Source organism: Pelodiscus sinensis, chromosome 15 (genome assembly GCF_049634645.1).
Source record: "Pelodiscus sinensis isolate JC-2024 chromosome 15, ASM4963464v1, whole genome shotgun sequence".
In the NCBI taxonomy this organism is placed as follows: domain Eukaryota; kingdom Metazoa; phylum Chordata; order Testudines; family Trionychidae; genus Pelodiscus; species Pelodiscus sinensis.
The window spans coordinates 18593598-18620811 of record NC_134725.1 but is presented as its reverse complement, the minus strand read 5'-3'; the positions used below and the strand labels follow the sequence as shown (position 1 = coordinate 18620811).

The 27214-nt window shown below is 41.8% G+C and overlaps 2 protein-coding genes across 3 annotated transcripts in view; one reads left to right on the top strand and one right to left on the bottom strand.

Moving 5' to 3' along the window:
* COMT (catechol-O-methyltransferase) overlaps window positions 1-9230 on the bottom strand; it is a 49195-nt gene extending 39965 nt beyond the window's left edge. The window contains exons 1-2 of the mRNA XM_075898331.1: window positions 9095-9230; window positions 7943-8044 (exon numbers count right to left, since the gene is read on the bottom strand). Coding sequence (XP_075754446.1) covers window positions 7943-7945 — 3 coding nt within the window. The 5' untranslated portion in view covers window positions 7946-8044; window positions 9095-9230. The remainder of the gene's footprint in view (window positions 1-7942; window positions 8045-9094) is intronic.
* Window positions 9221-27214, top strand: part of TXNRD2 (thioredoxin reductase 2) — a 76303-nt gene continuing 58309 nt past the window's right edge. Inside the window, exons 1-8 of one of the 2 annotated variants that reach the window (XM_075898330.1) lie at window positions 9221-9360; window positions 10635-10700; window positions 11230-11286; window positions 12100-12244; window positions 12961-13035; window positions 14204-14282; window positions 15712-15774; window positions 19555-19625. In XM_075898330.1, the coding sequence (XP_075754445.1) occupies window positions 9285-9360; window positions 10635-10700; window positions 11230-11286; window positions 12100-12244; window positions 12961-13035; window positions 14204-14282; window positions 15712-15774; window positions 19555-19625 (632 nt within the window). In that variant the 5' untranslated portion in view covers window positions 9221-9284. Of the gene's footprint in view, window positions 9361-9380; window positions 9533-10634; window positions 10701-11229; window positions 11287-12099; window positions 12245-12960; window positions 13036-14203; window positions 14283-15711; window positions 15775-19554; window positions 19626-27214 lie in introns of those variants that run through there. The other variant, XM_075898329.1, reaches the window with a different exon arrangement.

Sequence of the window (27214 nt, the reverse complement as noted above, 5' to 3'; positions counted from 1 at the left end):
AACAATTTTTCCTCCATCCTCCTTGTAACACCCTTTTAGATACTTAAAAACTGCTATCATGTCCCCTCTCAGTCTTCTCTTTTCCTAACTAAATAAGCCCAGTTCTTTCAGTCTTCCTTCTTAGGTCAAGTGTTCTAGACTTTTAACCATTTTTGTTGTTCTTTTCTGGTCCTTCTTCAATTTTTCCATATCTTTCTTGAAATATGGTGCCCAGAACTTGACACAATATTCCAAGTGAGGCCTAATCAGTGCAGAGTAGAGTGGAAGAATGACTTCTCATGCATTGCTTACAACACTCCTGTTAATGAGTTCCAGAATAGTTTTTTTGCAGAAAAAGCTTGCTTACAACACTCCTGTTCATGATGTCCCAGAATCGTTTTCTTTTTTTGCAGCAGTGTCACATTGCTGACATATATTTAGCTTGTGGTCTATTATGACCCCTAAATCCTTTTCAGCAGTACTCCTTCCTAGACAATCACTTCCTATTCTGAATGTGTGAAACTGATTGTTCCTTTCTAAAGAGAGTACAGGCAGTCCCCGGGTTACATACAAGATAGGGACTGTAGGTTTGTTCTTAAGTTGAATCTGTATGTAAGTCGGAACTGGCGTCCAGATTCAGCCGCTGCTGAAACTGACCGCCAGTTCTGACTTACATACAGAATCAACTTAAGAACCCCAGGCGTCCCCAAGTCAGCTGCTGCTGAAACTGATCAGCAGCTGATTCCAGAAAGCCCGGGGCAGAGCAACTTTGCCTCCGGCTTCCTGTAGTCAGCGCTGGTCAGTTTCAGCAGCAGCTGACTTGGGGACACCTGGGGCAGAGCAGCTGGGGTGCTGCTGGGTTGCTCCAGTAACGCCACTCCTCGGTGCTACTGGACCAACCCAGCAGCACTCCATCTGCTCTGCCCCAGGCGTCCTGATTCAGCCGCTGCTGAAACTGATCAGCAGCGGCTGAATCAGGACCAGAGCAGCTGGAGTGCTGCTGGGTTGGACCAGTAGCGCCCAGAGCGGCGCTGCGGGACCAACCGGCAGCACCCCAGCTGCTCTGCCACAGGCATCTGGAGAAAAGCCTAGTCTGCTGGGGGAGGAGGGGCGTACTAGCTGCGCCCCCACCCACCCCAACAGACCAGGAAGACACGGGCGGCGGACCGAGACGCACTGCGGTCCCGCCGCCTGGGTCCTCCGCGGCTTTGCTCCCAGTCTCCCTGGTCTGCTGGAGACCAGCAGACCAAGGAGACGGGGAGCAAATCCTCTGAGGACGCCGGCAGCGGGACAGCCGCAGGGCGTCTGGGCTGTCCCGCTGCCGGCTTCCCCCGTGGCTTTGCAAAGCCTCAGGAAAGCCGGCAGCGGAGCAGCCCAGGCGCGCCTGGGGTGCCCCGCTGCCCGAGCCCCCCCGCCGCTTTGCAAAGCCTCGGGGAAGCCGGCAGCGGAGCAGCCCAGGCGCACCTGGGGTGCCCCGCTGCCCGAGCCCCCCCCCCCGCGGCTTTGCAAAGACCCGAGCCCCCCCCCGAGACCAGCAGACCCGAGCCCCTCCGCAGCTTTGCTCTGCGTCTTCCTGGTCTGCAGACCAGGGAGATGCAGAGAAAGCCCCAGAGTACACGGGCGGCAGGACCGCGAGGTCCCGCAGTCCGTGTACTCTGGGGCAGCCCCGTTCGTAACTGCCTGTAAGTCGGGGACTGCCTGTACTTTGCATTTGTCCTATTTACCTCAGACCATTTCTCCAGCTTGTCCAGATCATTTTGAATTATGATCTTATCCTCCAACCCCTTCCAATGCCTCCAGTTTATCATCAAAAAACTTAATAATCATACTCTCTATGCCATCATCTAAATCCTTGATGAAGATATTGAACAGAAATGGTCACAAATCAACAGACCCCTGAGAAACACCACTTGTTATGCCCTTCCAACATGACTGTGAACTATTAATAACCATACTCTCTGAGAATGATTATTCAGCCAGTTATGTACCCATCTTAAAGTAGCCCCATCTAGATGGCATTTCCCTAATTTATTGATAAGGTCATACGAGACCATGTCAAATGCTTTACCAAAGGCTAGGTATACCATGTCCACTGCTACTCCCTTATCCACAAGGCTTGTTATCATATCAGAGAAAGCTATCAGATTGGTTTGACATGATTTGTTCTTTACAAGTCCATGCTATTCCCTATCAACTCAGTTATCTTCCAGATGGTGCAGATTAATTCCTTAATTACTTGTTCCATTATCTTCCCTGGCACAGAAGTTAAACTGACTGGTCTGTAGACTTTCGGGTTGTTCTTATTTTCCCTTTTTATAGATGGGCAATATATTTGCCCTTTTCCAGTCTTCTGGAATCTCTCTCAACTTTCATGATTTTTTCAAAGATGATAGCTAAAGGCTCAGGTACTACCTCTATCACCTGGTTGAGTATTTTAGGATGCATTTCATCAGGCCCTGGTGACTTGAAGACATCTAACTTTTCTAACTAATTTTTAACTTGTTCTTTTTTTATTTTAACTTCTAAACCTGCCCCATTTACACTATCATAGAGCATAATAAACTACAATGTTATTTTGGTACATAATTACTTTAAAAAGCCCCCTCCATGTGTCAGGCATCTGCTTAATGAATCTTTTCCTATATTCCAGACACCAAAGAAAACAATGAACTCATTTCACCTACAAACATTTCCCATTAGCATGGCAAAAAAACAAAAGAAAACCCTTGTTTACAAAATTAAAACGATTCCACAATTAAAGGTTTCTTTACTTTGATCCCATTGCTAAATCTACTGAGATGACTCATATAAAAGTGACACAAGCCATTTTGGCTGGTTTTCCATAGCTTTTCTCTATACAATCTCTTCTAAAGGCAACAGGATTAGTGTCTGCAGGAAAATCAACGGTGCCAATTGTAGTAAATCTTAATGAGGAAATTCTTCCCTTTATTTATTGTGAGAAGAGTTTCTAACTGTTCGGACTGCAGGTCTCAGTCACATAAGACCACATACCACACACAGATCTTGGACCACACACTGCACACATTAATAAACTTAAAAAACACTTACAGCCCTTTCTATTGGCCTCATTTAGCATGAACACATTAATTGACAGGTTTTTTCCTTTTTTTGACCTTCCCCATCCCCTCTTTTTTTGCTTTATATTTCAAACTCTGGGCCCCTTACTCTAAATGTGTCATCTGAAGTAGGTTGTGCCCACAAAAGCTCATGATGCTTTTCATATATTTTTGTTAGTCTCTAAGGTGCTACAAGACCATTGCTGTTTTTTTAAGATTTTTTAGCTACAGACTAACATGGCTCCCCTGCTGAGACTTGTAAGCATTAAATTAGTCTGTGATATCATATGTAATAGGACAACTTGTAACCCTTTCTGTACTTCCCATATGCCACTGTAGGTATAAAAGCATAGAATCTGTAATGCTGGATCAGAGCAGAGATCAACTAGTTTATCAATCTAGCTTTAACAGTGATCAGTAATTATCTGCTCTTGAGGTGTTGGCTTATGGCCTGAGGGTTAACATTTATTATACACAATCTGTATGGTGTGTTGAGGGATGTTATTGTCCACATGAATGTCTAATCCTTACATTATTAAAATTTGTAGTAAGTTCAAAAACATTTCTTTAGCTTTCAGAAATTTTTACAATGACTCCACAGTCCTTGTGTCATTATATCACTTGGGATTGTATCAATGAAAATATACTGATTAAAAATTGCATCTCTAAATATGGAGGCACATATCAAAAAAAGATGACTTTCACTGATACAGCTTAGTGCACTTTTCTGTAATCAGATATGCCAGTATAAGCAAATTTATATTGCTACTACTCTGGCCAACCAAGGAGTAGCATATAGCTTTAAATACACCATAGTTGGATATACAACTTCTTTATGCAGAGTGCAGACTAAGGATTTTAAATATCGATTAATTTACTAGTTGAGTAGTCAATGGAATTTCTACTCGACTAGTCAATAGACACTTCTGCATTCCTCCTTTGAAATGTACAAGAGCCGCAGTGGGCAGCCCAGGGCTGGCGGGAAGTCCCACTGACTCTGCGCTCCATGTGGGTGCTTCTGCTTTGAAATACACACATTTCAAATCAGAAGAACCCATGCGGAGCAGGGACTCTTGTGCATTTCAAAGTGGAAGTGCCCGCATGGAGCCTCAAAGTGCCCCACTGGCCCCAGGCTCCATGCGATATCTCAGCAGCATTTCAAAGGGGCAGTGCCACATGGAGCCCGGGATCAGTTGTGCAGTGCTGCCCATTAGAAATGCCACCGCAGCATTTCAAAACAGCAGTGCTGCATGGAGCCCGTACCTGAGCTTTGGGCGGTACTGCCGCTTTAAAGTACAGTAGGCCCTCCAACTTGCGACATGACTGGTTCCTGAGGAAGCATCGCAGCTCTTACCTTACTGTTCAAATCACTACCACAATCCCAATCATTTCACTTACATCACATTCTTTGGTAGGGTTGCCACATGTCCTGTTTTGGCCTCTGTCTGGTAAAAAAAATACCCAGAAAATACCAGACATGACTTTTTTTTTTTGCTCAACAACTTTGGTCCCCTGTTGTTGGGGTTTTTTTGGGGGGAGGGGTAGGATTGCCAGGTGTCTGGTATTCACCTGGACAGTCCAGTATTTTCGGCTCCTGTCTGGTAAAAAAAAAAATCAGAGACTACTGGACACCTAAAATGTCTGGTATTTTCTGAAATTTTCCCCAGACAAGAAGCAAAAGTTCTGGGCACCTGGCAACCCTACAAACACTCAGCATCCGGCCCTCCTTCCTGGCCCCCAAAACCCCGACCCCAGTCCCCATGCTTACCTGGTTCCCCAAGGCTGCCCGCACAAAATGGCTGCAGGCCAAAAGACCTAGGGGAAGCAATGCTTTCCCCTGGGTCTTAGTGCTCAAGTTCTCTGCTGTTCCTATCCCTGCACTCACTCTTAAAGGGGACATGCTATTTTAATGCTGTTTTATTTTAATTTTTGGAGTCTTTTTTTCCCCCCTCAACAACTTTGGTCTCCTCCTCCCTTTTTTTCCCCCCCCTTCAACAGAATTTTTTCCCGTTTGGTTTTTTTTGGGGGAAGGAGGGTGTTCAGTACTTTTATTTCAACCATCTGGTAACCCTAGGGGGGTCCACAACTTTGGTCCATCCCCCCATGTAAAGTCTCCCATGTAACCCATGAAAGTCTCCTTGTCTTACAATTATAGATGTTAAGTTTATGGATTAGTTTCTTGGAGACTATATTTAAAAGCATTTCTGAAACATCATACATTGTCATTCCTTTTTTCCATTTTCATAATACATTGTTTACAAGGCACTGAACAAACATCTCTCCTCAAAATCAACCAAATGCCACTCTAAGTATAAAACTAACTGTAAAACATTCAAACGTCTCACCACAACTGACAAAATTCAGAAACTGAGTCCAATAACATGTATTTTAAGAAATTTGTTTACATCCCAAATTTCCAAGGGAGTGTTCTTTTGTAGCTCTATACCAATGCAGCTTGGGTGTAGAAGATGCATCCATTATCAACACAAAAGACATTTCTGAACATGATTTCAGGTTTGTTTTTCTAATACCTTCTTCAGCAGTCAAAACTATCATACTTGGATCAGTGGGGCAAGTTCTCCACTCTCATCATGACCCACAATTGCAGCTGATAGTGAAAGAAATGCTATTGATAGTCCTAAGAGCACATTTCTCCATCTTCTTTAAAGTCTTTTCCTAATAGTGAAATAATATTATGCTTTAGCAACATTTTCCCATGGAAAACAACCATTAAGATAAATCCACAGCAAGGAAAACTTGCTCCACCTTTTGGACATATTATCTTTAGTTTTGTGCAAATCACCTATCTGGCATACATCAGTATATGAAATATCATGGACTCTTTATCATGATACTAGATAGCTTTTAAATCCTTTTTACAAAATGTTGCAGTTTTCAAACAATTACAATCAACAAAGAAAATTCCTATGTATTGCAGAACATTTCTATTTACCTTAGGTGGCATCTTTAGTCCCTCAAATTTTTCTTTTCACCCTATTTTAATTCCATTCCATCCTACCTCTACCCCCAACCCACAGGGTTGCCAGATGGTTTAACCAAAAATTCTGTTGAGAAAAAAAAAAGGGGGGGAGGAGGGGAGAACAAAGTTGTTGAGCAAAAAAATAAAAATCAAATAAAATAACCAGTGTGGCCAGAAATGATTTTGAGGCTTTTTGGCCCTAACAGGCTGCCAGTGGCTGCCCGCCATCGTGGCTCACTTCACCAGGCCGGACAGCACCCCTGCAGAACCTGGTAAGCATCCAGGATTTTCACCTCCTGCTAGGAAAAAATCAGAAAATACTGGACATTTTAGGTGTCCGGTATTTTCTGAAAATTTTTACTGGACAGGAAGAGAAAATACCGGATGGTCTGGTTCAATACTGGACACCTGGCAACCCTGCCAACCCACTAAGCCCTCAGCCATGCATGGAACTGACCACATTTCAAGCACAAAATGGTTAGATGGAGTTCTCCCATGAGCCAATCAGTGGTGTTGTTGAGCCAACTTAAGGAGGCACTACTAAAGAATGACTAAAGATGGTCCCTTTCTCCGGTTGCTCCTACATAGGGGTAAAGGCTTAAAGTCCCCAGAATAAATCTCTCTACCTTAGTATTTGTAACAAAAAAATCACCAAAGTATCTAGATTCCCCATGTTATAACATGTTTGTCTACAGCAGGCATGTCCAAAGTCCGGCCCGCGGGCCAATTGCGGCCCACGGTCGGATTTAATATGGCCCCCGCTTCTCCCAGCTCCCCGGTGCTCCTTTGAACTGGTGCGCGCAGCGTAGCGCGCCGCTTCGGGCTGCGCTGCCGCCGCGGTCCTATACCCTGCCCTGTAGGGCACGTCTGCAGCCCCGCTCCCCCGCTTCGCTGCGGGTTCGCCCTGCCCCCGGACCGTCGTGAGGCCAGCGTGCCCTGCGCTCTCCGACCCCGCGGGCCCTCCGCTTTGGGGCTGAGAGTGCGGGGACAGCCCCCGCTTCCTCCCCCTCTCCTGGCTCCCTGGTGCTCCTGTGAACTGGCGCGCGCAGCGCGCCGCTTCTGGCCACGCCGCCGCTGTCCATGGCGGCCGCTGCGGTCCTAAAGCCTGCCGTGTAGGGCACATCCGCAGCCCCGCTCCCCCGCTTGGCTGCGGGTTCGCCCTGCCCCCGTGCCGCCGTGAGGCCAGCGTGCCCTGCGCTCTCCTGTGCTGCAGTCCAAATCTCAGTTTCACCCTTCACATTAGTTTAGGCAAGTTTTTTTTTCAATTGAGATGAATACATTGTAAAATCTCAGTTAATGTCAGTTGGTCTATATCAGTTATAAATATATTTGGACACAACATGTATAGTTGGTGTTATGTTCCTGTTCATATTTTTTGAACTTAAAAGTTGATAATATGTAATGTACTTTACAATGTTCCTGACATAAATTTCAGCTTCCTGGATTTTTTTTTTCATCTGGCCTTCAGATATGAAAGGCAGAGTGATTTAACACCTGTTTAGATTTGTCATCCATGTGACAAAATGAAAAGTATGCCGTTTGCAATAAACTTTGCATAAAATAGTTAATTTGCATTTAATTTTAATGGTTTAAAGAATGTCAGGCAAAATGGTCGGTCCTCACGCATGTTCACTTCTTCAAATCTGGCCCTCTTTGAAAAAAGTTTGGACACCCCTGGTCTACAGTTATGCCATAGAGTTGTACAGTAGCCAGAATTTTTTAATGAATAAAACTTCTCTGGTCCTTCTGGCATAATCTTGATTGATGATCAGTTTGTATTTCTATAGCACCTTTTATTGGAGGATTACAAAACACAAACAAAAATTAAGTCACACAATAGAAGTAGGTCAATATCATTATTGTTAATTTACAGATGGGTAAAACAGAAGGCACAGAGATAAAGTACCATCCAAGTGAGTGGCAGGATCTGGACTGGATCCTACTCCAACCACTATACTGGTTTCTTGATGGCTCTCCCAACTTCATTTGTGGAGCTGTGGAGGGTCTCCTGGTAACAAAGGTAGAGACAGTGTGCCCATGAGAATGATATGGGAAGAAAGATGGGATGCGTATTGCACAGCTCTTCCTCATCTTTAAGGGATGGAGTGCTCATACTTCAGTTAATATTCCAGTCACTCATTTGCACTAGTGTGGATGGTCTAGTTTTTGCTAAATTCTCAGGGAAGAGGGAGGAATTCTTCACACCTACAGTCACCCCAGAACATCTCCCTACCTTTAATATCAGCAATTCACAGACACTTACCTTCCTTCCCCCCCCCCCCCCCCGCATCCCCCTTCTGTTCTGCAATGTGATTTGTCCTTTTCATATTTGTTCATTTTTTTTAATTGTATCCTTTGGTATATATGGTTGTGACTACTTTCTTCCACTATTTGATCTGAGGAAGTGGGTCTGGCCCACGAAAGCTCATCATCTAATAAACCATCTTGTTAGTCTTTAAAGTGCTACATTGTCCTGCATTTTGTCCCAGAACATCAAATATCAACTGTTGGGGGGAAATGAATTTGGTTCTAAAGAGATTTTCTTTGCTCAAACTATTTGTGATGCTTTTTTTTTTAACATCTCACCCCCTTTTGCAGAATCCTTCCCCCCCAATCTAAGGCTTGCTGAGGCATGTGTCCAATTCCAACAAACCTTGTCAATTGGCAGGGCTGATAAAAAAAACCCACCACCATCCACCAGATGTCTTAAAACTAAGTCGGAATGAGGCATGTGGAAAGATGTGAGCACGACCCTAAGGGGTGGAGGGCAAGAGGATCAGCAACGCAATCTGCTGGTTCACGTTAAAGGCAAGGTAGGCGGAGTTTGAAGGGTGACATTTCATGCAGGCTCTCAGCCTTCCATGCCCCAGAGCGCACAGGGAGGCTAAGTGACTTGACCAAGGGCACAGCGCCTCTGGCAAAGCAGGATCTCGAATCCCAGCCCCAGGCCTTGCTACAGCCACGAAGGGGTCTCCCAAGAACCCCGCACCGGGATGTGCGCCCCCACCACCTAACTCACTGAGCCCCCCCCTCACATCCCCCCCCCCCCCCCACTAACCTAGTGCAGCCTCACAGAGGAGCTGTTACCGCCTCCCGGAAGGCCCTAGTCGCTTTTCCGCCCCCAGCCATCCCCGAGGCGAGCATGAAAGGGCGGCTTCTCGTGCCTTTCAGTCAGGCGCTGCGAGGACAAGCCGGGGAAATGGGGTCCTCATAGGTGAAGGCCGCCGCGGTACTTTTTGCCGTACAACATGGCGGCGCTGTTGCGGGTGCGGAAGCGCTGTCGATGGGAACCTCTGTTTTGCCGTACGGCTCGGGTTCTGTCAGGTACGGCGGCCCCCCACCCCCGTGCTGGTGACACTCTGCCAGGGTGGCGGCGGCGGCGGGATGGCTTCCCCCTTCCGTCTCCTGGCGAGCTGCTGCGGGGGGGACGCCAGGGGGTCTCCCTGTCGAGGGAGCTGCTGCTGGGAGGAAGGGCAGTCTCCCCAGCCTGCCTCAGGTTGGGGGCCAGCAGCAGTGGCCACTGGGGAGAGTGACTGAGGGCGGGGTGCCGGGTTCTAGGCTTACCTGGGGAACGGCTGGGGTGGGGGAGGGGCAGGTAGGTGGCCATCTTCCCCCCTGCCCTGAAATTGCCTGGGGGCGGGGGGGGGGGGGAGGACTCTGACATTCCCCCCACTCCCAGCCCATAGACACCCCAGCTCTTGCATTGCTCGAGGGTAGGGGTGACACCTCCTCCGAAGGCAGTTAACGTGTTTTTAAGCACCACCCTTATATGATATAGGGAGATCACTGGTTCTGTGCTCAACCCCCTTTCTCTCTCTCTCCTGAAATGTGCGTCTCTACCAAGACCACTCTCCCCCGGGCTGAAACGGCTGGGGCAATCTGGGAATATGGTGTGCTCAGAGCCCGCAAGCTGTTGAGTGCTATGGCGTCATATTGATTTGAGTACACATTGGTGGGCTTCAGTAGGCTGAAAAATCAGAAGTTATTTGGTGTTGGTTTTTGTATATTTCTGTAAACTAAAAATGAGTTTGTTAAATTACCCTTCCTTGTTGCAGACCTCTAGTTTGCAAAGTAAATTGCCAATTCTTCTTTCTTGAGAACAAAAATTAAATAGTTTGGTTAGAAAAATGTCAACTCTAACTTAGCAACAACTATTTTTCAACTAAAGTTCCGTAAGATTCTATAATATGTTGCTTTGAAGAGTGTGCACATGGAAACTTAAGCTACAATGTAGGACCTGTTACTTCTTATCAATTAAAATATGCATTAGACTTCTGGTTAGAATCTACTCATTTTATAAGTTGGAGGCATTATGACTTATTGTGTCAACCCACTTTTTGATCAACAGTGTAAATAAAGTATCTATTTTACTTTTCACACTTGTTTTTTGTTTACATTTTGCTTTTCATTTAATTTTTGAAAGTAGACTGGTTAGTCATATCATGAACTAGCACATTGTTATTTTGGAGGGTAGAATGTTTTAGTGGGTCCAGTAGAGTGTTATGAGAAACTGATAGGACACAATAGTTTAATAAAAATCCTCAGATCCACTTATGCCATCTTTCTTATTTATTTGTTTTAAAATGTTCTTTTCATAGGGAAGAACGAGTATGATCTTCTGGTGATTGGTGGAGGTTCTGGAGGCCTTGCTTGTGCAAAAGAAGGTTTGGAACTGTAAAGAAATAAGAAATTAATAAATTTCACTTTTTTGTTTAAATGATTACAGTACTGGTTATCTCTCTACTGTCTCTGCTAGTCTCTTTAGAGGATTCAGTCCCTACAAAGAAAGTTTTCTTAAAACATTAATTCATATATTTGAGGAGTAATTCAAAGGTAAGAACAGAACTATCTTACATGGTTCTTTTCCCCCTTCTCCCTTATCTTTCTTTAAACTCTAGCTTCATTGTCATCTGGAGTTTTAACACACAAGAGCAATGAAATGTGGGCTTTAACTAGGCTGACGCTTCAGTAAATGACATCCTTTTTTTCTTTAATCTTTGTTAAACCTTTTCCATCTTTATACAAAAGCCAAACAGCTATTGGAAATGTCAGGGAAATCCTCTGCCAACTAACTATGTTTAATAACTTTTATATCTTTTTCTCCAAAACTGCACTATTACAATGAGGTTATATCCCTCCCCCTTCCCTCCTTCCTTTGCTGATATGTATTTTCTCCCTATTTTTGTTTTGAAGCTGCTCGGTTTGGAAAGAAGGTGGCTGTTATAGATTATGTGGATCCTTCACCTAAAGGTATGAAAGTAAGACACGACCACTTTTTATGTCAAACAAGTTTTTAAATAGGTCAGTTTCTGAGCACATTAGTGCCAGTGTATTGATGGTGGTATTTGGCATTGTAGATGTATACTGCGAGTACCCTTTAACTAGTAGAAGTCTATAGCATAACTCCCTTTGATTTCAGTGGGAGCAGAATTTGCATAAAGTTGAAAATCATCTGAGTAAAACATGATTGTTAGCAAATGTAATTTACAATGTAGCATTGTTCATGATGTATAAATCAAGTAGCTCTTGATTTTTTTCCCCTACGGCTTACAATGTAAATTAGAAAGTAAGAATACAGACATTTGAATGGGATTGCACATAGCTGGTATTGCTATGCTTTAAATCAGTGGTCCCCAAACTTTTTGGCATCACACCCCCCTTTTTGATTTTTGAAAAACCCTCATGTCCCCCCCTCAAATAGCAGCAAAACTTTTTAAGCAAAGAAAAAAGGAACTGAACAGGGCAGCAAAACTTGATGGGGGGGGGGGGGGGAGGTAAAGGTGCTAGGTCGCCTCATGCCCCCCCTGGAATTTCTTCATGCCTCCCCAGGAAGGCACACACCCCAGTTTGGGAACCCATGTTTTAAATCTTTTGTGCATTGAGCAGTGTAAGACCTAGGGTATTTTCAGTTTTAAACTTTATTTTAAAGGGTTACTTCCATAAATACCACAAGTAGAGTTTGAAATGCATCTGCAGCAGATTGCATAAGTGGCATTTATAATTTTCAAATTCACTGTGTTAGTTTAAAATGATCTGTTTTGGTTTTTTGTATTTTCTTTTTAGGAACCAAATGGGGACTTGGGGGCACTTGTGTGAATGTTGGCTGCATTCCTAAAAAGCTTTTACACCAAGCAGCACTTTTAGGGAGCGCCCTTAGAGATGCCCATTGTTATGGCTGGAATATATCCCATCCTGTTCACCATGACTGGTAAAGAATATTGTTTCTATGCATTTTATGTGATCCTGTACATATTTAATAAAAGTATCAAATTTTTTTCTGTTCCTCTTTACTCTAGGGATGTTAGCGGCTACCTGGCTAACAGTTTAACTGATAAGTGATTGCTTACTGTTTAGCAGTCCCAGTTAAACACAACTCCTCCCCTGCGTGCTCTGTATTTTAAACTCAAACCGGCTGGCTGACTCAGTCCCAGCCTGCTGGTCCGAGTTTTAAATGAAGAGCATGCAGGGGAGCTCCCTGTACTGCTGCCTCTAATATGGGAGCTAGTCTGTGCGGGGAGCCAGTATAGAGCCACCTGTGCAGGGTAGCAAGAGTCTCCTTGGAAATGGGGACAGGAGCAATAAGTGCATTGGATGCTGTCCCTTCCCTCAGAGGGAGCATTTTAATAGCTGTAAAAACTAAAAATTGTTGCAGTTGCGTGATTACTAAAATAAATGATATCTAACATCCCTACTTAGCAAGGGAACTGAATTTCAGTTAGACTGTTCTTTGGTCACTCTTTAAAAATATCAGGCTTGCTAATTTTACAAAGATGATTTTATGTATATGTGTTTTGATTTAGCACTGTATTCTTATGTTATGTTGCAAAATATTCCTAACTTCTATCAATTGTGCATAAGTCTTTGAGTTGCATTTTCAGAATCTGTACAATGATCATTTAACACTTAATATCTTCTTTTTGATAGGTCTACAATGGCAGAAGCTGTTCAAAATTATGTCAAATCCTTGAACTGGGGACACAGGGTGCAGCTACAGGAAAAGTAAATGAAATTCTCAATATCATCTTCCCTCACGTAATCAAGCAGCTTTTCTCAACTTTAGCATTTCTTGCATTTTTGCAAGGATTGAAACTTTCTAGTGAAGACAATTTGTAAACTCCGGTCATCTGAAGAAGTTGGCTGTGCCCACGAAAGCTCATGATACCATCTGCATGTTTTGTTAGTCTATAAAGTGCTACCAGACCATTTGTTGTTTTTTAGTTGAGTGACATTTTTGCCACTTTCCCCTTCATATGTGCAAAGTGATTGGGTGTGTCTGCTAGACAAAGGCTGTCCTGTGAAGTTTTATTATCCCACAAAGTTAGTTTTGGAGTGCCACACAGCTGTAGGATAGATGTGGTTAAAAATCTTTCTGCTACAATAACTCAGGGTAGTATTAATAAGCTTTGGAAGGAACTGTGCCCACCCTCTTCCTGAAAGAGCACTGCAGTAACTTTAAGGGTAAATGTGAGAGAACTGGGATGGTTCTTCAGGAGCAGAAAACCATCTCTCTCATATGCAGGAGGATTTACATTAATATCAAATAGATTAGACCTGAGATTCCTGTGAGAGAAGTTGCACACAACACCAGTGAGGTGGTAAATAAGTTTCCTGAACTAGAAAAAATAAATGCATAGGTAACATTATTTATTCAGCAAGGGAAAAAAACCCATATTGTCCCCAACTTTTAAGCCCTGAGGCCTTTCTCAGGGCTGTCTAGATCATTTGGCAAATTTTCCTTTGTGGTGAAAATGAAATTTATGGCTGATGTAAGATGTGCATAGCTAATTTCAGAGCAAGTCACAGAGCTAATTTTCCAAGTATGTGCTATAGTGAAATAGTAATACTATGCACATATTTGGCACCTGTTCTCAAAGAGGGCAGTGGGAATTTTTAAGCATTAAACCTTGCAACTTCTCTTCCAAAAGACATTATTCCAATTGTATAGATAATTAGGGCACAAACGTTTATTTAAGACACCTGCCTAAGGTCACGTAAGTCTGTGGAGAAGTCACAAATAGATCTATGAAATACTAATGCTCTTCTTTCATTTATTTTTGCTGATATTTACTATCTTTTTCACTTCAAGTATGATCTAAAGAGAGTGGGCTAGCTGATTGTATCACCCTTTGATTTTTGTTCACTAAGTATGTGTAATTTTTTTAAACAGAAAAGTGAAGTATTTCAACCTTAAAGGCAGTTTTGTGGATGCACACACGATCTGTGGTTTGACAAATGCAGGTAAAGAGGTGAGCTAAATGGCTGGTGGTATATCATCATCTGGTTGAACTTCAGAAACTCTAGCCCCGATTCTCTTGTTAGTTTTCAAATATACAAGGATTTAGGTTTTAATTTGCAAATTTAGTTTGCAGTTAACAAACCAGAACCTCCTGCACATGGAAATTAATAGAATTTGGCAACTGAAAAGCGCACTCAATCCTAGGGTTTTGAAGTGCTTAAATAAACATTAATGATAATTGAGCATAAGAAACCCCAGTTCCAATTCTGTGTTAGCTTTTGTTATCAGGAAATGGAAGCACCAGATTGATAATTGTCTTGGCCAAAGTCCTGTAGCATTGGCAGAGCCAAGATCACTGGCAGAGGTTTAAATGAAACCCAGATCTCTTCACTCTGTCATGGTATAACCACTAGACAAAACTGTTTCATCTATATTATCTCCCACATCATCTAAAATGCATTTTAAAACTTTAGGTCATGTTTGTAAGGGTAAGCCACTAGCTGGCTGCAAGGTGCTTTGTTTACCTAAGCATCCGCCGGTGTGGCCACTCACAGTGGCTCTGGTACTCTGTTCTTAGCCAATAAGAGCAATGGGAAGTAGAGCAGGCTGGGCCACCACTTTCTGAAGCTTCCATTGGCCAAGATTGGCGAACCACAGTCCCTAGGACTGGCAAGTGATTTAACCTTACAAGCCATGACCCAAAGTTTGAAAACTCCTTATCTAAGAGCTGCTTTTCTTCCATTTGCAGATTGGAAAAACATTCTTTTTTTTTTTTTTTTTAGTACAAACATATTGCAGTTTAACTTCAAGCACCTAAATGGGAAGTTGTGGTTGGGAGTCACTTCTGCCCCTTTAGTAAAAGATCTGAAAATTTTGGCACTGTTAGATTTTATTCAAGAAGTGACTACTTGAGGTTCTTTAAAGAAACCGAACTTTCAAATAATAGGTGCTCATCAGTTTCTGAAAATCAAACTAATTTTAAAGTGTCTTGATGTTTGGTACTGCAAATCATTTGTCACTTTATATCTTACTTATGGTCTCTTTTCTTATAGCCAGATTAGCAAAGAAAAATAGCAGTTGTTGGTACACAACTACTGCATCAAAAAAGAACCTCTCAGAGTCTTATAAGTATCCTAAGAACAGTTGAAAGCCTTGCCACATTAAAAAGACAAACTGGTGGGAAAAGTATAGGAGAAGCGTTTTTGTGCACATACTTTAGATGAATGCAACCTTTGTTGTTAATTTGCTGATTGGTGCACTAGTTTACACAAATAGCATGTGCCATTGCCAATTTTTCTTCATTCTTATCACCCATATGTGTATAATTAAAAGCTAATGACAGACAATAAGGTTGTTTTAGACTAAAGCTGGCGATTCTTTCAGAGATTGGTAGGACTTTGTTGATCATAATAACACTAACTTTGTGTATTTATTTGCAGACTGTCATTACTGCAGAAAACATCGTCATTGCCACTGGAGGGAGACCAAAATATCCTACAAATGTAAGTCATGTCTGCCATGTGACATCTTCAGTAGCTTTACTTTTTCTGCTGTAGCTCACACTACATGTTTGGAGGACTTAACAAAGGACAGGTGAAATGCACAGGTGAAATTACACATGATTTGCTTCTGTGACTGTGTGAGCTAGAACAGTCTTTAATGTAAGTGAACTTTTCAGAAACAAAGCATAAGATCCCTGAAGTTAAATTGAGATTGTGACATTAACTTAAAGGCATAAATGTTGCTTTTTCTGTAAGGATCTGGTCAGTCTGGCTTTGTGGTATGGGAATACCTCAAGACTGATTTTTTTTTTTTTATCCCGTTTTAAATCAGACCATCCATAACCTGTTGCCCTGTTTCACTCCTCTGAACATCATTGGCTCCAGTAGCCTCTTGATATGAATTTAGCTTTGCAGACTTAAACCTTTAATCTTCTAAAACATCAGAACAGGTAGAAGTAGGATTTAGCTTGTGTAATAGCTTCCAAGGTGCTGCACAAGGGATTCCATGTCACATAATCCAGTTTCATGGGATGTCTCAGGGCCATACATCTGAAGTTGCGGAGCAATAGGCAGGTTCTACTTTCTTTTAAAAAAGTGGATTTTTGTGCTGGTGAAAGGTACCAGAATAACAGCTCTTAAAACTGGAGTCCTCTTGTACAACTGACAGTTAAATATAGACACTCACCATGCAAGCTTTCCCACGCTATCTTGACAATGTGTTTTTACCTTAATTGAGAGGGGCCACCTCTGGGAATCAGTGTGATTTTACTTGTTTGGACCTCACCTGAAAATGCCAATTTTAATTGTGATGATGTCTTTGAGAGGTAAATACCTGGAAACTGAACTGAGATATCTGAAGTCATTTCATATAGGCCACTGGTCTGTTCTCAAATTAAGTTGCTATCAATCAGGGATGGTTTCTAACCAATAACCTTGTGGTAAAGGGTCCATAGCATGTTAGTTATCTTAAGCCCCTCTGTGGTATTTACTGAACCTTAAGCCTCTCAGAACTAGCTGAGTTCACATTTGATATAGCTATATCACATTTGATATAAATTCCTTTGACACAGTGTAAAAACCAAAGATGGACTTTCTGCATGTGTTTTCTGCAGATATAATTCCCTCAATCCTTATCTTTTGTGAAAGAAAGAGAAAGCATAACCTAGTCAAGTCTAAAAATGGTTATAGTCTTTGCAAGGAGAAATGAGTTTCACCATAAGATTTGTGGAGATGGTATTGAACATATTTTTGTGTAAACATTGCTGTTCTTATGATCTATGTTTGTTCAGTAAGCCATGTCAGCTGTCTGTCCATTTCCTTCAATTGTCAGAGAGAGGTACTGGATCTTTGGTGCTCTGATATTATGAACATCATTGGCAAAGCTTTAGTGGCAGCTGCTTCAGTGGCACTAATGAATGATAACCTGTCAATGAATAGAAAAGAGCCATCCTTTTTCATCCTGGTAGATGTCTCTGCAGTATTTAACATTGTTGACCTTGAGAATCTGTCTTGTGTGAGAGGTGGCCAGCTTCTGAGATAACACATGCAAAAATAGTTAGATCTCTTTCTGAAAGGATGATCACAATGAGTACTAATGGGAAACTGCACCTCTACCACTAGAATCAATTCTCCATTCCTTTTCTATATCTAAATATAACCTCTAAGGCTGTGTCCAGACTCAGGGGTTTTTTCGAAAAAAGTAGCCTTTTTTCGAAAAAACTTCACCTGCGTCTAGACTGCAGCCGAGTTCTTTCAAAATTAAATCGAAAGAATGCGGCTTTTCTTTCGACAGTGGTAAACCTAATTCCACGAGGAAGAACGCCTTCTTTCAAAAGTGCTCTTTCGAAAGAAGGCGAACAGGCTTTTTAGAAAGAGAGCATCCAGACTCACTGGGTGCTTTCTTTCGAAAAAGCGGCTTGCTTTTTCGAAATTCCGCGTGCAGTCTAGACGCTCTCTTTCGAAAGAGGCTCTTTCGAAAGTATCTTTCGAAAGAGCCTCTTTCGAAAGAGGCTTGCAGTCTAGACATAGCCTAAGAGAAACATTCAGATGACATGAACTCAAGTCCCAGCAATATGCAGATGATACTCAGATCTACTTGTGCTTGTAGAATATCACAAGACGGTCCAGTACTTGAATGAGATCAGCTCTTGGATGAAGCAAGACAGAGGTGATGCTTTTGGGCAGAGGAAAGTATTCTGAAGGTCTTGCAGATGAGGTACAGTCTCTGTAGATTGATGTCACTCACGCCTTACTGGGCAATTTAATCCGTAGTCTAGGAATAACTCTTGGATTCCTTGCTTATGTTGAGCTATCACATAGAAGCATCTATAAGCAATGCTTTCTACCATCTCCACTTGGCTAGGAAGTTCAGTCACATTCTGGCCTCAGTTATTCATGCCTTCTGCATCTCTTGTCTGGATAACTTCAAGGTAAGAATACAGGAATATGCAGTCCTTCAGCATTTTGGAAACTCCAACTAGTACAGAACACTCAAGTATGTTTCTTAACATGAGCACTTCATACTTGTCCTTTTCTCTCTTCACTGACTTTCCATGGATTTTTTTAAATCAAGTTTAAAGTCTAAGTCCTTATCTTCAAAGTACCCCATGGCTTGGCTCAAGATATGTAAAAGATCATCTAAAGCTTAAGGATGAAGACTTTGATCAGCAACTCTGCTTTTTTGTCACAATGGAATTCTCCATAATAACAGTAAAGCTTGTCTGTGTGGGAGACAACCCTCTCTAAGGATGGTCTGAGACAGAAATGAAGTCCACCATTTGCTAGAGCCGTCAGACCTCACTAACATTTTCTCCATGTGCAGGTCACATTTCTTCAACCTTGTTTTCTCAACAAAAACACAAAGTAATATTTATGTAAAAAAACCCAAACCCCACTAACAGAACTGGAAACAACAATGTGCATGATTCTTCCTCAAAAACTTGCTGATTGCCTAAGACGTTGTCTACACTTCTGGGGAGATTAGTGCTGAGGGGGTTGATCTCTCGGGAGTCAATTTAGCAAGTCTTTACTAGACCCATTAAATTTACTGTGACCTCATTTCATCAACTCTAGTACTTTACCAGATCAAGAAAAGTAAGGGGAGTTAATGACACACACCCCTCACCTCTGGCAGTGGAGATGCCATGGTATGTTGACTCAGCTGTGTTAGTTTCACATTGCCTCCTAGCATAGACCTAGCCTTAGACAACTTATTTTTAATACTACTCCTTGATGCATTTAAGAGCTTTTTTTGAACGTGTTATAGTAAAGCAGTAACATAGTACAACTCCCACTTCTTTTGATAAGAGAATTTCCTATCTTGTGCTAGGTTTGGGTAAGCAGTGCTTGCTCCACTTTTTGGCTGCTGTGATGAGACTCTTCCCCCTTTTTGTTATGTACTCTTCCTATAGTAAATGTAATCTCTTGTATTTTCCTGCCTTATCTATAGATAACTTTGGCAATTATGTGGGTGACCAATACTTCAGTCAGTCTAAACTTTCTGAGAAGTCACCAAACACAATGAAGAACATAAGGGTGATTCCACACAAAAGCATTGGGAATTTCAATATCTGATGGCTTTTTTTAAAAAACTGTTGGGTACGTAACCAAATATAGTAACATTCTACAATGTGTATTAGCACCGCTGTATAACTTTTTAGCTTTGTAGTTTTTATTTTTCAGAAAATCAGAACTGAGCTAATGAAAACAATACAGAGTCTTGTAGTGTTCAAGTTCAGTTGTGTTCTAGCAGTTCCAAAATTATCTCTGTTTTATTCATAGATTGCAGGTGCATTGGAATATGGAATTACAAGTGATGATATATTCTGGTTGAAAGAATCTCCTGGAAAAACGTAAGACATTAATATGTGCTGTAACTTGCAGTCTTACATTGATACAGAAAGGCATAATAATAGTCTAAATTGCTGCTTTTGAAGTTTAATCTCTGATTTTTTTTCCCCCTGATTACTACTATGCCTAATTTTGTAAAGGTATTTTGTAGCTTTATTTCAGCAACTATCACAGGAATATTTTTCCATAAGAAACACTCTTGAAAAACAAATCATGTATAGGTTGTACCTCCCTTAATAAGGACTCCCTGGGCCGGCAACATCTGTGGTCCGGCATGGACCACAGATATTCCTGGACCCCAGAGTCCAGAAGAAGGGAGGTCGAGGTATGTGTGTGGAATGGGTGGCACAACAGGGATCTCCAGCCCCACCAGCAGCCCTGACTGCGCAACTCCCCAGTCGCAAAGCCAGGCAGCTGCTGAGCTGCTCTGTCCCAGCTGCACAGTTCCAGCCCCCGCTGTGCAGCCCCGATCCCGGCCATGGAATCAGGTGACCATAGAGCTCCTGCCGTGGCACTCCACCCCAGCAGCAGTGGGGCCAACAGTATTTAGAGCTCCACCCTGGCAGCAGCAGGAGCAGTCTGAAGCCCTAATCTGGTGTTGGCAGCACAGGCCGGGAGTGGAAGGTGTCATATCACAGTGCCAAGGCCCAACAGGGTTGTGGATTTGCTTCAAGACAGACTTGATTAGGGATAGTTGCTTTTATTAATCTCACTATGTCACTACTATTACATGCTTAATACTGCCAGATGGTTACACAGCTACTACAAAGTAATATACCACTAAGCACAGGCAATGCAATGCATAAAAGAGTAATAGGCACTTGGACATGCTTAATCCCCTTCAGTCTGCAGGGAGTCCTGTTCATGTCACCTTGCACCAGACAGCAGTGGAAGTGGCTCCAGCCGGGGCACCCAAGGCACCCTTCAAGGTCTAGGTCCCTGGTGAGACTCAATGGGCCCAGAACTCCCTATACTAGTTATACTACAGTTGTTTACTGGGTGTGAACGTACTTGGCTCAACATCATTCTTATCACTTTCATGAGCTGATACCTAGGTCAAACTTGTTTATTGCTCAGTAGTTTCCCAGCTCAAGGCATGGCTTAAAGCTGATAAAGCCCCACTGCTATTTGGGCTTGCAGGATTCCAGGCTATGCTAAGCTGGGTACAGCAGGGATGGGAACTTCCATCCTAGACCTGCTAAGCTGTAGAACCTACAAATAACTTTTATGTGATACTGGGACCTTCTCTGGTCCTGCAAATCCCCTCGTTTAGGACCAATCGGGTCCTGATTGTGCCGGACCAGTGAGGTCCAACCTGTATAGCTTTTTTATTTTAGCAATTATAAAGAGAAGCCACAAGAGGGCAGCAGGTGCTAAGAATTTAATAGCATATTTTCATTCCTCACTGTAAATTTTATAAACTTCAGTTAGTCTGTTAGCTGAGTTAATCTGTACAGGAAAAAAACCAACAAATGGTCTGATAGCACTTTATAGACTAACAAAACATGTAGATGGTGGTATGAGGTTTCGTGGGCACAGCCCACTGTTTTATGTTTGTTTGAAGTATGTTTTAGATTACCAATTTATAGTGTTTACTATTAACTGATACTGCTACCTTGATGCCAAGTCAAAGAATATAGGGTTATGTTTATCATTCTCTTAATCTCCTTTTTTTTAAATATACTTTAAGTGGAAGTATAGTACTCGTTTGATATATGTAATATAATTAAGTTGGGTGAAACTCTTTCATCTATGCACTGCAGGCTAATTATTGTGGAAATGGCATACCTGTGTTCATAAAGAAACCCCCAAAAATTTCAATACACAACAGTGTGGCAGTTATAGTAAACACTTGATGGTGAAGTTCTGTGTGTAGATAAAATAACTAGAAGCAGAGATTCTGCTCTACTAAATTGTAAGTTCTTTGGGACAAGGATTGTCTTTTTATTCTGTTTGTACAACACATAGCACAGTGAGGTCTTGATTTGTATCTGGGACTCCACAATACAAATAATAAGTGAGCAATTGCCAGTGCTATAGCTGAATAAAGATGTTTATATTGTTAACTTTCTCTAGTAAGCTGATTCTAGGAACTATATATATGTATATTTCCTGAGGAAGATAAGTGCTATTTTGAAACAAAATGTGGGTGCCATTCACAATTCTGAATTCAGAAATATAGTGTGTCTTCAGTTAAACATCAACAGATAAACAGAACCCCTTAGTGCAGTTGAAAAGGAAAGTAATTCTGCAGTTGTTTGCAGTATATCAGTCACCTCTTGAATTTTGAGAGCATGATTTATGTGAGGAAATAGGGTTTTTTTTAACTAAACACAAGATTTATCCTTGTAAGATGTTTCTATGAAAATGTGGCTTTTGTCCAGTCACTGTTAATGCAAGTTGTAACAGTGTAATGTGGGAGTCTAGTGTTTATATGTTGCATTCCTAAGCTTTAGTCAAAATAAGCCTTGAGGGGCTACAGTAGCATTTCTGTACTTTATCAGTCTATGCTGAAGCTGACGAAGGAGGGAGCTGTTCACATTCAAAAGGGTTTTTTCTGTCTAATTTATTTCTCTTAAACTGAACCTTGGGAATATTTATAACACCTTTTGTTTGCATTCTGATCTGGGTTCTATTTATTCTGCTATTTTTGCATATCTCTTGTATTTAGGCAACGTATAAATTACAAGACTGCCAATCTTCAATTATTTTCTTAAAAGAGACTTAAAAACACCGGAGCAAATCAATAACCGTCTTAAAAATCCCCCAATATATACACACAATAAAATGCTTCAAACCAATGGTAAGAACTGAAAAACTCCCATAAAACAATCCAGATGTATGGAGTCTTCCTCCAAATGAAGGAGAGTTGGCAAGTGTAAAGGTACTGTGTTCTGGTTTTTAATCCTGCCTGTTTGACACTGAAAATGCCAAGGAACCAATTGGTTTGTAGGAGGGGCTATAAATCAGATTAACTGCCGGTGGTATATATGACAACTGACTTTCATCTAATGAAAAAGATGAGCAAATTGTATGCCCAAATCACACAAGTCCTTGTTCCTTGCTTCCTGTGAATATTCAGGGAATATTTCTTTATAGACACCATGTTATGTTTTTCAGCAATTGCAATTATGATAGGTATTGTTGGCCTGTTGGGTACCGGAAGAGGAAGGCACATCATCCTTTCCAAGAGAAATCAAGACACCCTAACATTGGGCAAATTTCACTCAGAGTGATTAAATTATTTATTGAACTTTAACATACACCACCTGGGGTTCCCTTTTAACTCTATCTGTATCACCAACCTCTTAATGCTATTTAAATTGTAGCGGGGTTTATATAGATGTTCTTTCAGGACCTTTTGGGAGCTTTGATCTTTCCTGCACACATTGCACTCTAGCCACTCGCCATGTGATGGTTTCCTTTCGTTAGCCTGCAACATGGTTCCTGGGCAGTGTTCCCTCTATTTTTTCCATCCATGTGCAGAATAAATGTTGGTATGTGCACCAAAGCATGTGCAGATGTGTACCACGAGTAGAAACATGTGCTGCTAGCTGAGAGTGCTGTGGGCACTATTCTAATCTTCTGGGAGGCATTTGAATCTCTTCTGGTTGGCTGCTCCGTGCTCAACTTACAGGAAACACTATTCCTGGGTGATGTCAAAGGGGCCAACAGCCACCGTGGGCCCAGGGGCTAGGTGTGGGGGGACCAATACCATGCCCATGGAAGGGGAAGAGCCTCGGGCAAAAGGGGTGGGACTGAGGGCAGTTGGCCTTCAGTGCTGTGCTGGTCCCTCTTCCCCAGCCCTTAGAGCTCTGTGGAGTGAGGAAGCGGTGTTCCTGCAGCAATTCAAAAGGTCCCGGGACTTCAGCCACTAATGCTGCTGCAGTAGCAGTGGTGGTGGCTGGGAGCTCTGGACCACTTTGGAATGCCCGGCCTCTGTGCAATTGTCCCCTTGGTTTACTGCTCTCTTCCCTTTCTGTACCCCATCAGCCAGCCTGGTAACATCAAACATACTCTCCCCTTCCAGTTCTGTATCACCCTTGCTCCTGTCATAATAAACACCTATAGTGGAGAGAGATGCACACATCACACCTGAGTTTCCCTCCTGGCAGCAGAGATTGGGGCTATGACTTGCTTAGGGTAACATAGCAAGTCATTGACAGAGCCCCTGATTCTTTGACCCTCTCCTGCCATCACATTTCAATGCCTGCCCCTCAGAAGCATGCTGTTGCACCAAAGTTTGTTTATATTGGCAATATATATTCCTTTTTTTTAAGGTTTTGTTGTGTTTCTGTAACCAGTATTTTGAAATGTTCAAACCAGTAAGTTTTTATGAGGGCTAATGGCTCGGCCTGTTTGCATATAACAGATACTGTATTTTAAAACCAGTTTCACTTTTTTTCATAAAACGGTATATCTCTATCAAGCATTGTATAATACACATTTTTTATATTAATGTAAGCTGTGATAGCTTATTCCCATGTCTAATGTTTTGTATCCAGCACTGTGCTGGAAAATTCTACTTAAACCAACAGTTAGGCAAAACACTCAAAAAAAAAAAAAAAAAACAACCCACAGCTCAACGATACAGATGTTGATACTGCATATTTTTCTTGGAAATGTATTGGCCTTCTTAGATCCTGTCTCTTTAAATGTTGCATCTGTATAGTTTACAGTGAGAGCAATGTGTTGGCAATTGAAGTTTTAGAATAACTGATGAAAGCCACTGGTAGATGATGATCTGTATTCAGTGGATTATCTTCAGGCAGCTGTTGCCTCCTTTCACCTTCTCTGTGCTGGCATTACTTCATTGCTCTGAAAGTCTTACCTTTCTAGAAGCAGAAAGAAGAGAAGGTGGGTGGGTGTTTAAAAAAGCCAAAACAGATGTTAGAAATACCTCTGCCTCCTGCTTCAATTTCCATTAAAGTTCTTTTAAAAGCCTGAATATACAGCTAAAGATCAATGTAAAAATGGGGACTACCTTAATGCTTCCATATTGCATACTGTAATGCCCATCTAGGAATTTTCATCCATAATGGGGAATTTCCTTAAATAGCGAGTTTGAATTCTTTAACTATGATTTTAATTTTTTTAAAGGAGTTGATTGAGTTTATTGCCAGCCCATAGAATTTAAGTATAAAAACAGTGCAGTACCAGATTTCATCCTCAAATTTCAAAAAGGATATGCTTTAATAGAAGGCAGAGTTAATAAATCCATGATTATGTAACCTCTTTGTAATAAATTAAAGCAAGAAAACCTTGATATACACAGTTTTTAAGGAACAGGTAGACCATATATTGGAGGATTACCTAAAAATAATGTGGTAGAGGTGTGTTTGTTTAAAAAAAATCCAAAATTTTAACAATAATTAAACAATAAAAAGACCAAATAGCTCCTATAGAATGGAATCCATCTCACCCATAGGGTAAGGGATTTTTTAAAAAGCTAACTTTGATACAGTACATCTATTTTATATTGACTGTTCACTGAATTAGTGATTTTTTTTTTTTTTTTTTTTTTAAGAATGAGTTGCTCAAAGAACTTTTGAACAATATTTTCTATGGTGTCCAACCAGTTCTGAAGCAGTAGTCACTATAGTGGCTACTGCTATAGCAAATTAGCCATACTTAACTGACCAAATAGCCACATGTGGCTAGCATGAGCTATATGCTCAACCAGTGGTACTATGTTGTCCTGTCTGCATTTTGAATGCAAATGAGTTCTTAAAATGTTAATCCATCCTCTCCTCTCACTCTTTGCATGACTTCTGATGTATTACATTTTTTGTTTGTGTTAGAATAATGGCCTGAGTTTCAAATGCCAGATTCTGTAACTAATGCAAATTTTTTCTAGACATTTAAATGTCAGTCATTTTCTCATTGGTTTAATAATCTTGTTGCTAGGTTTCTTGATACAGAAATGCAGAAATGTTTAATAATGTACTGCATGGGAGACCAAAAGAAGCCTAATACTCTGCAAGACTTCTGGATGGAGTAGTTTATCCTTTTCAGATTTTTTTTAAGTTAATCAAATCTTGGTCTGATCCCCTGAGCCTATCTATTATAAAAATTAAGTAATTCCTTACAGTAACTGGACAGTTGCAAGCTTCAACTGTCTTCACAAGATTTATCAGCATTGATTCAGATAATAACTCTAGGCACTTTCCTGTCACCCAGCTCTCATGATGTTGGTGAAAGTGAGTTGATTTCATCAGGGCACACAGAACAGTATTCTGAGAGAGAACCATTTTTAAAAATGGAATTATATTATTATTACTTGTAAGGATTAGCACTGTCATTTGAATTAGCCATTCTAGCATCACCTTGCCTCTTCCAAAAATACAGACAGCCAGTTTCATAGGCCACCCACAACTGAGTTTGCACTATCTGGCATTTGTCTTTTAATGTTCAATATTTCATTGATCTTGAAGAGAGGCTATTATATTTTGAGAGGATTTATGTAACAGTATAGGGATGTTAATCTAAATTTAAACTGGCTAATTGAATAGTCAGTGCAATTTGCATCAACTGTTAAATTAGCCAATAAGCTTCCGCCTTTGAAGTGTAGGAAGAACCCCAGGACTATTGCTACACTTCAAAGGCAAAAGTGCTGTGTGGGAAGCATGGGACCAGCAGGGAATTCAAGCAGTTCTCCACAGGCCCCATGCTCCCTGCGGCATTTCAAAGTGACAGTGCTGCATGGAGCCCAGAGTCAGAATCCCCAGGTGACCCCGAGCTCCATGCGGTGCTGCTACTTTTAAATGCTGCAGGCAGCCCAGGGCCAGTGGGGGAATCCCTAGCTGACCGCAGGCTTCATGTGGTGCTACTACTTTAAAATGCTGAATGGAGCCTGGGCACTGTTGCTTTGAAGCACCCCTTCCCCCCCCCCCCTTTGCTTCCTCTTTCTGATAGAGGCGGGGGATGGGGGAGCGACTAGTCAAATAACATGTCATCTATCTGATAAGCATTTGCTTCTCAGATAGTTGATTAGTTGACTAGTTGCTCACATCCCTATTACATGTAGATGGTATCTTGAGCTTTTGTGAGCACAGCCCACTTCAAGCTCATGATACCATCTACATGTTTTGTTAGTCTATAAAGTGTTACCAAACTATTCGTTGTTTTTTAAGTTTATCCTCTACAGACTAACTCGGCTACCCCGTAGAGATCCCTATTACAGTACTTTATTTCTTTAATCCAAATGCAGTTACACTATTAGTTTTCTACTATCATAGTAGTTAGCTACTACCACTAGTAGTCAGAGCAGAAGTTGGGTCTAATGGGCCCAACAGCAGTCCAGGCTGTGGAATAAAGGCAGAGGTCAGCACCAGAGTCAATTATCAGTTGTTATAGTCAGGGGTCAATCCAGAGTCAGAATCAGGAAGCAGAGTTGAGGTCAGATGCCAAATGTCAGAGCTAAGGGTCAAGCTGGAATCAGAAAGAGGAGGCCAGGGTCAGAATCAGAACTGCTCACTAACAAATGGAGGGGAGGAAAAAGCAAAGGATCAGGTATTGAGTGGAAGCAAGGTAGAAACAGGAGTGAAGATGGAAATAAGAGAGGAGCCAGGAGAAGAGTCGAGTTCAGCAA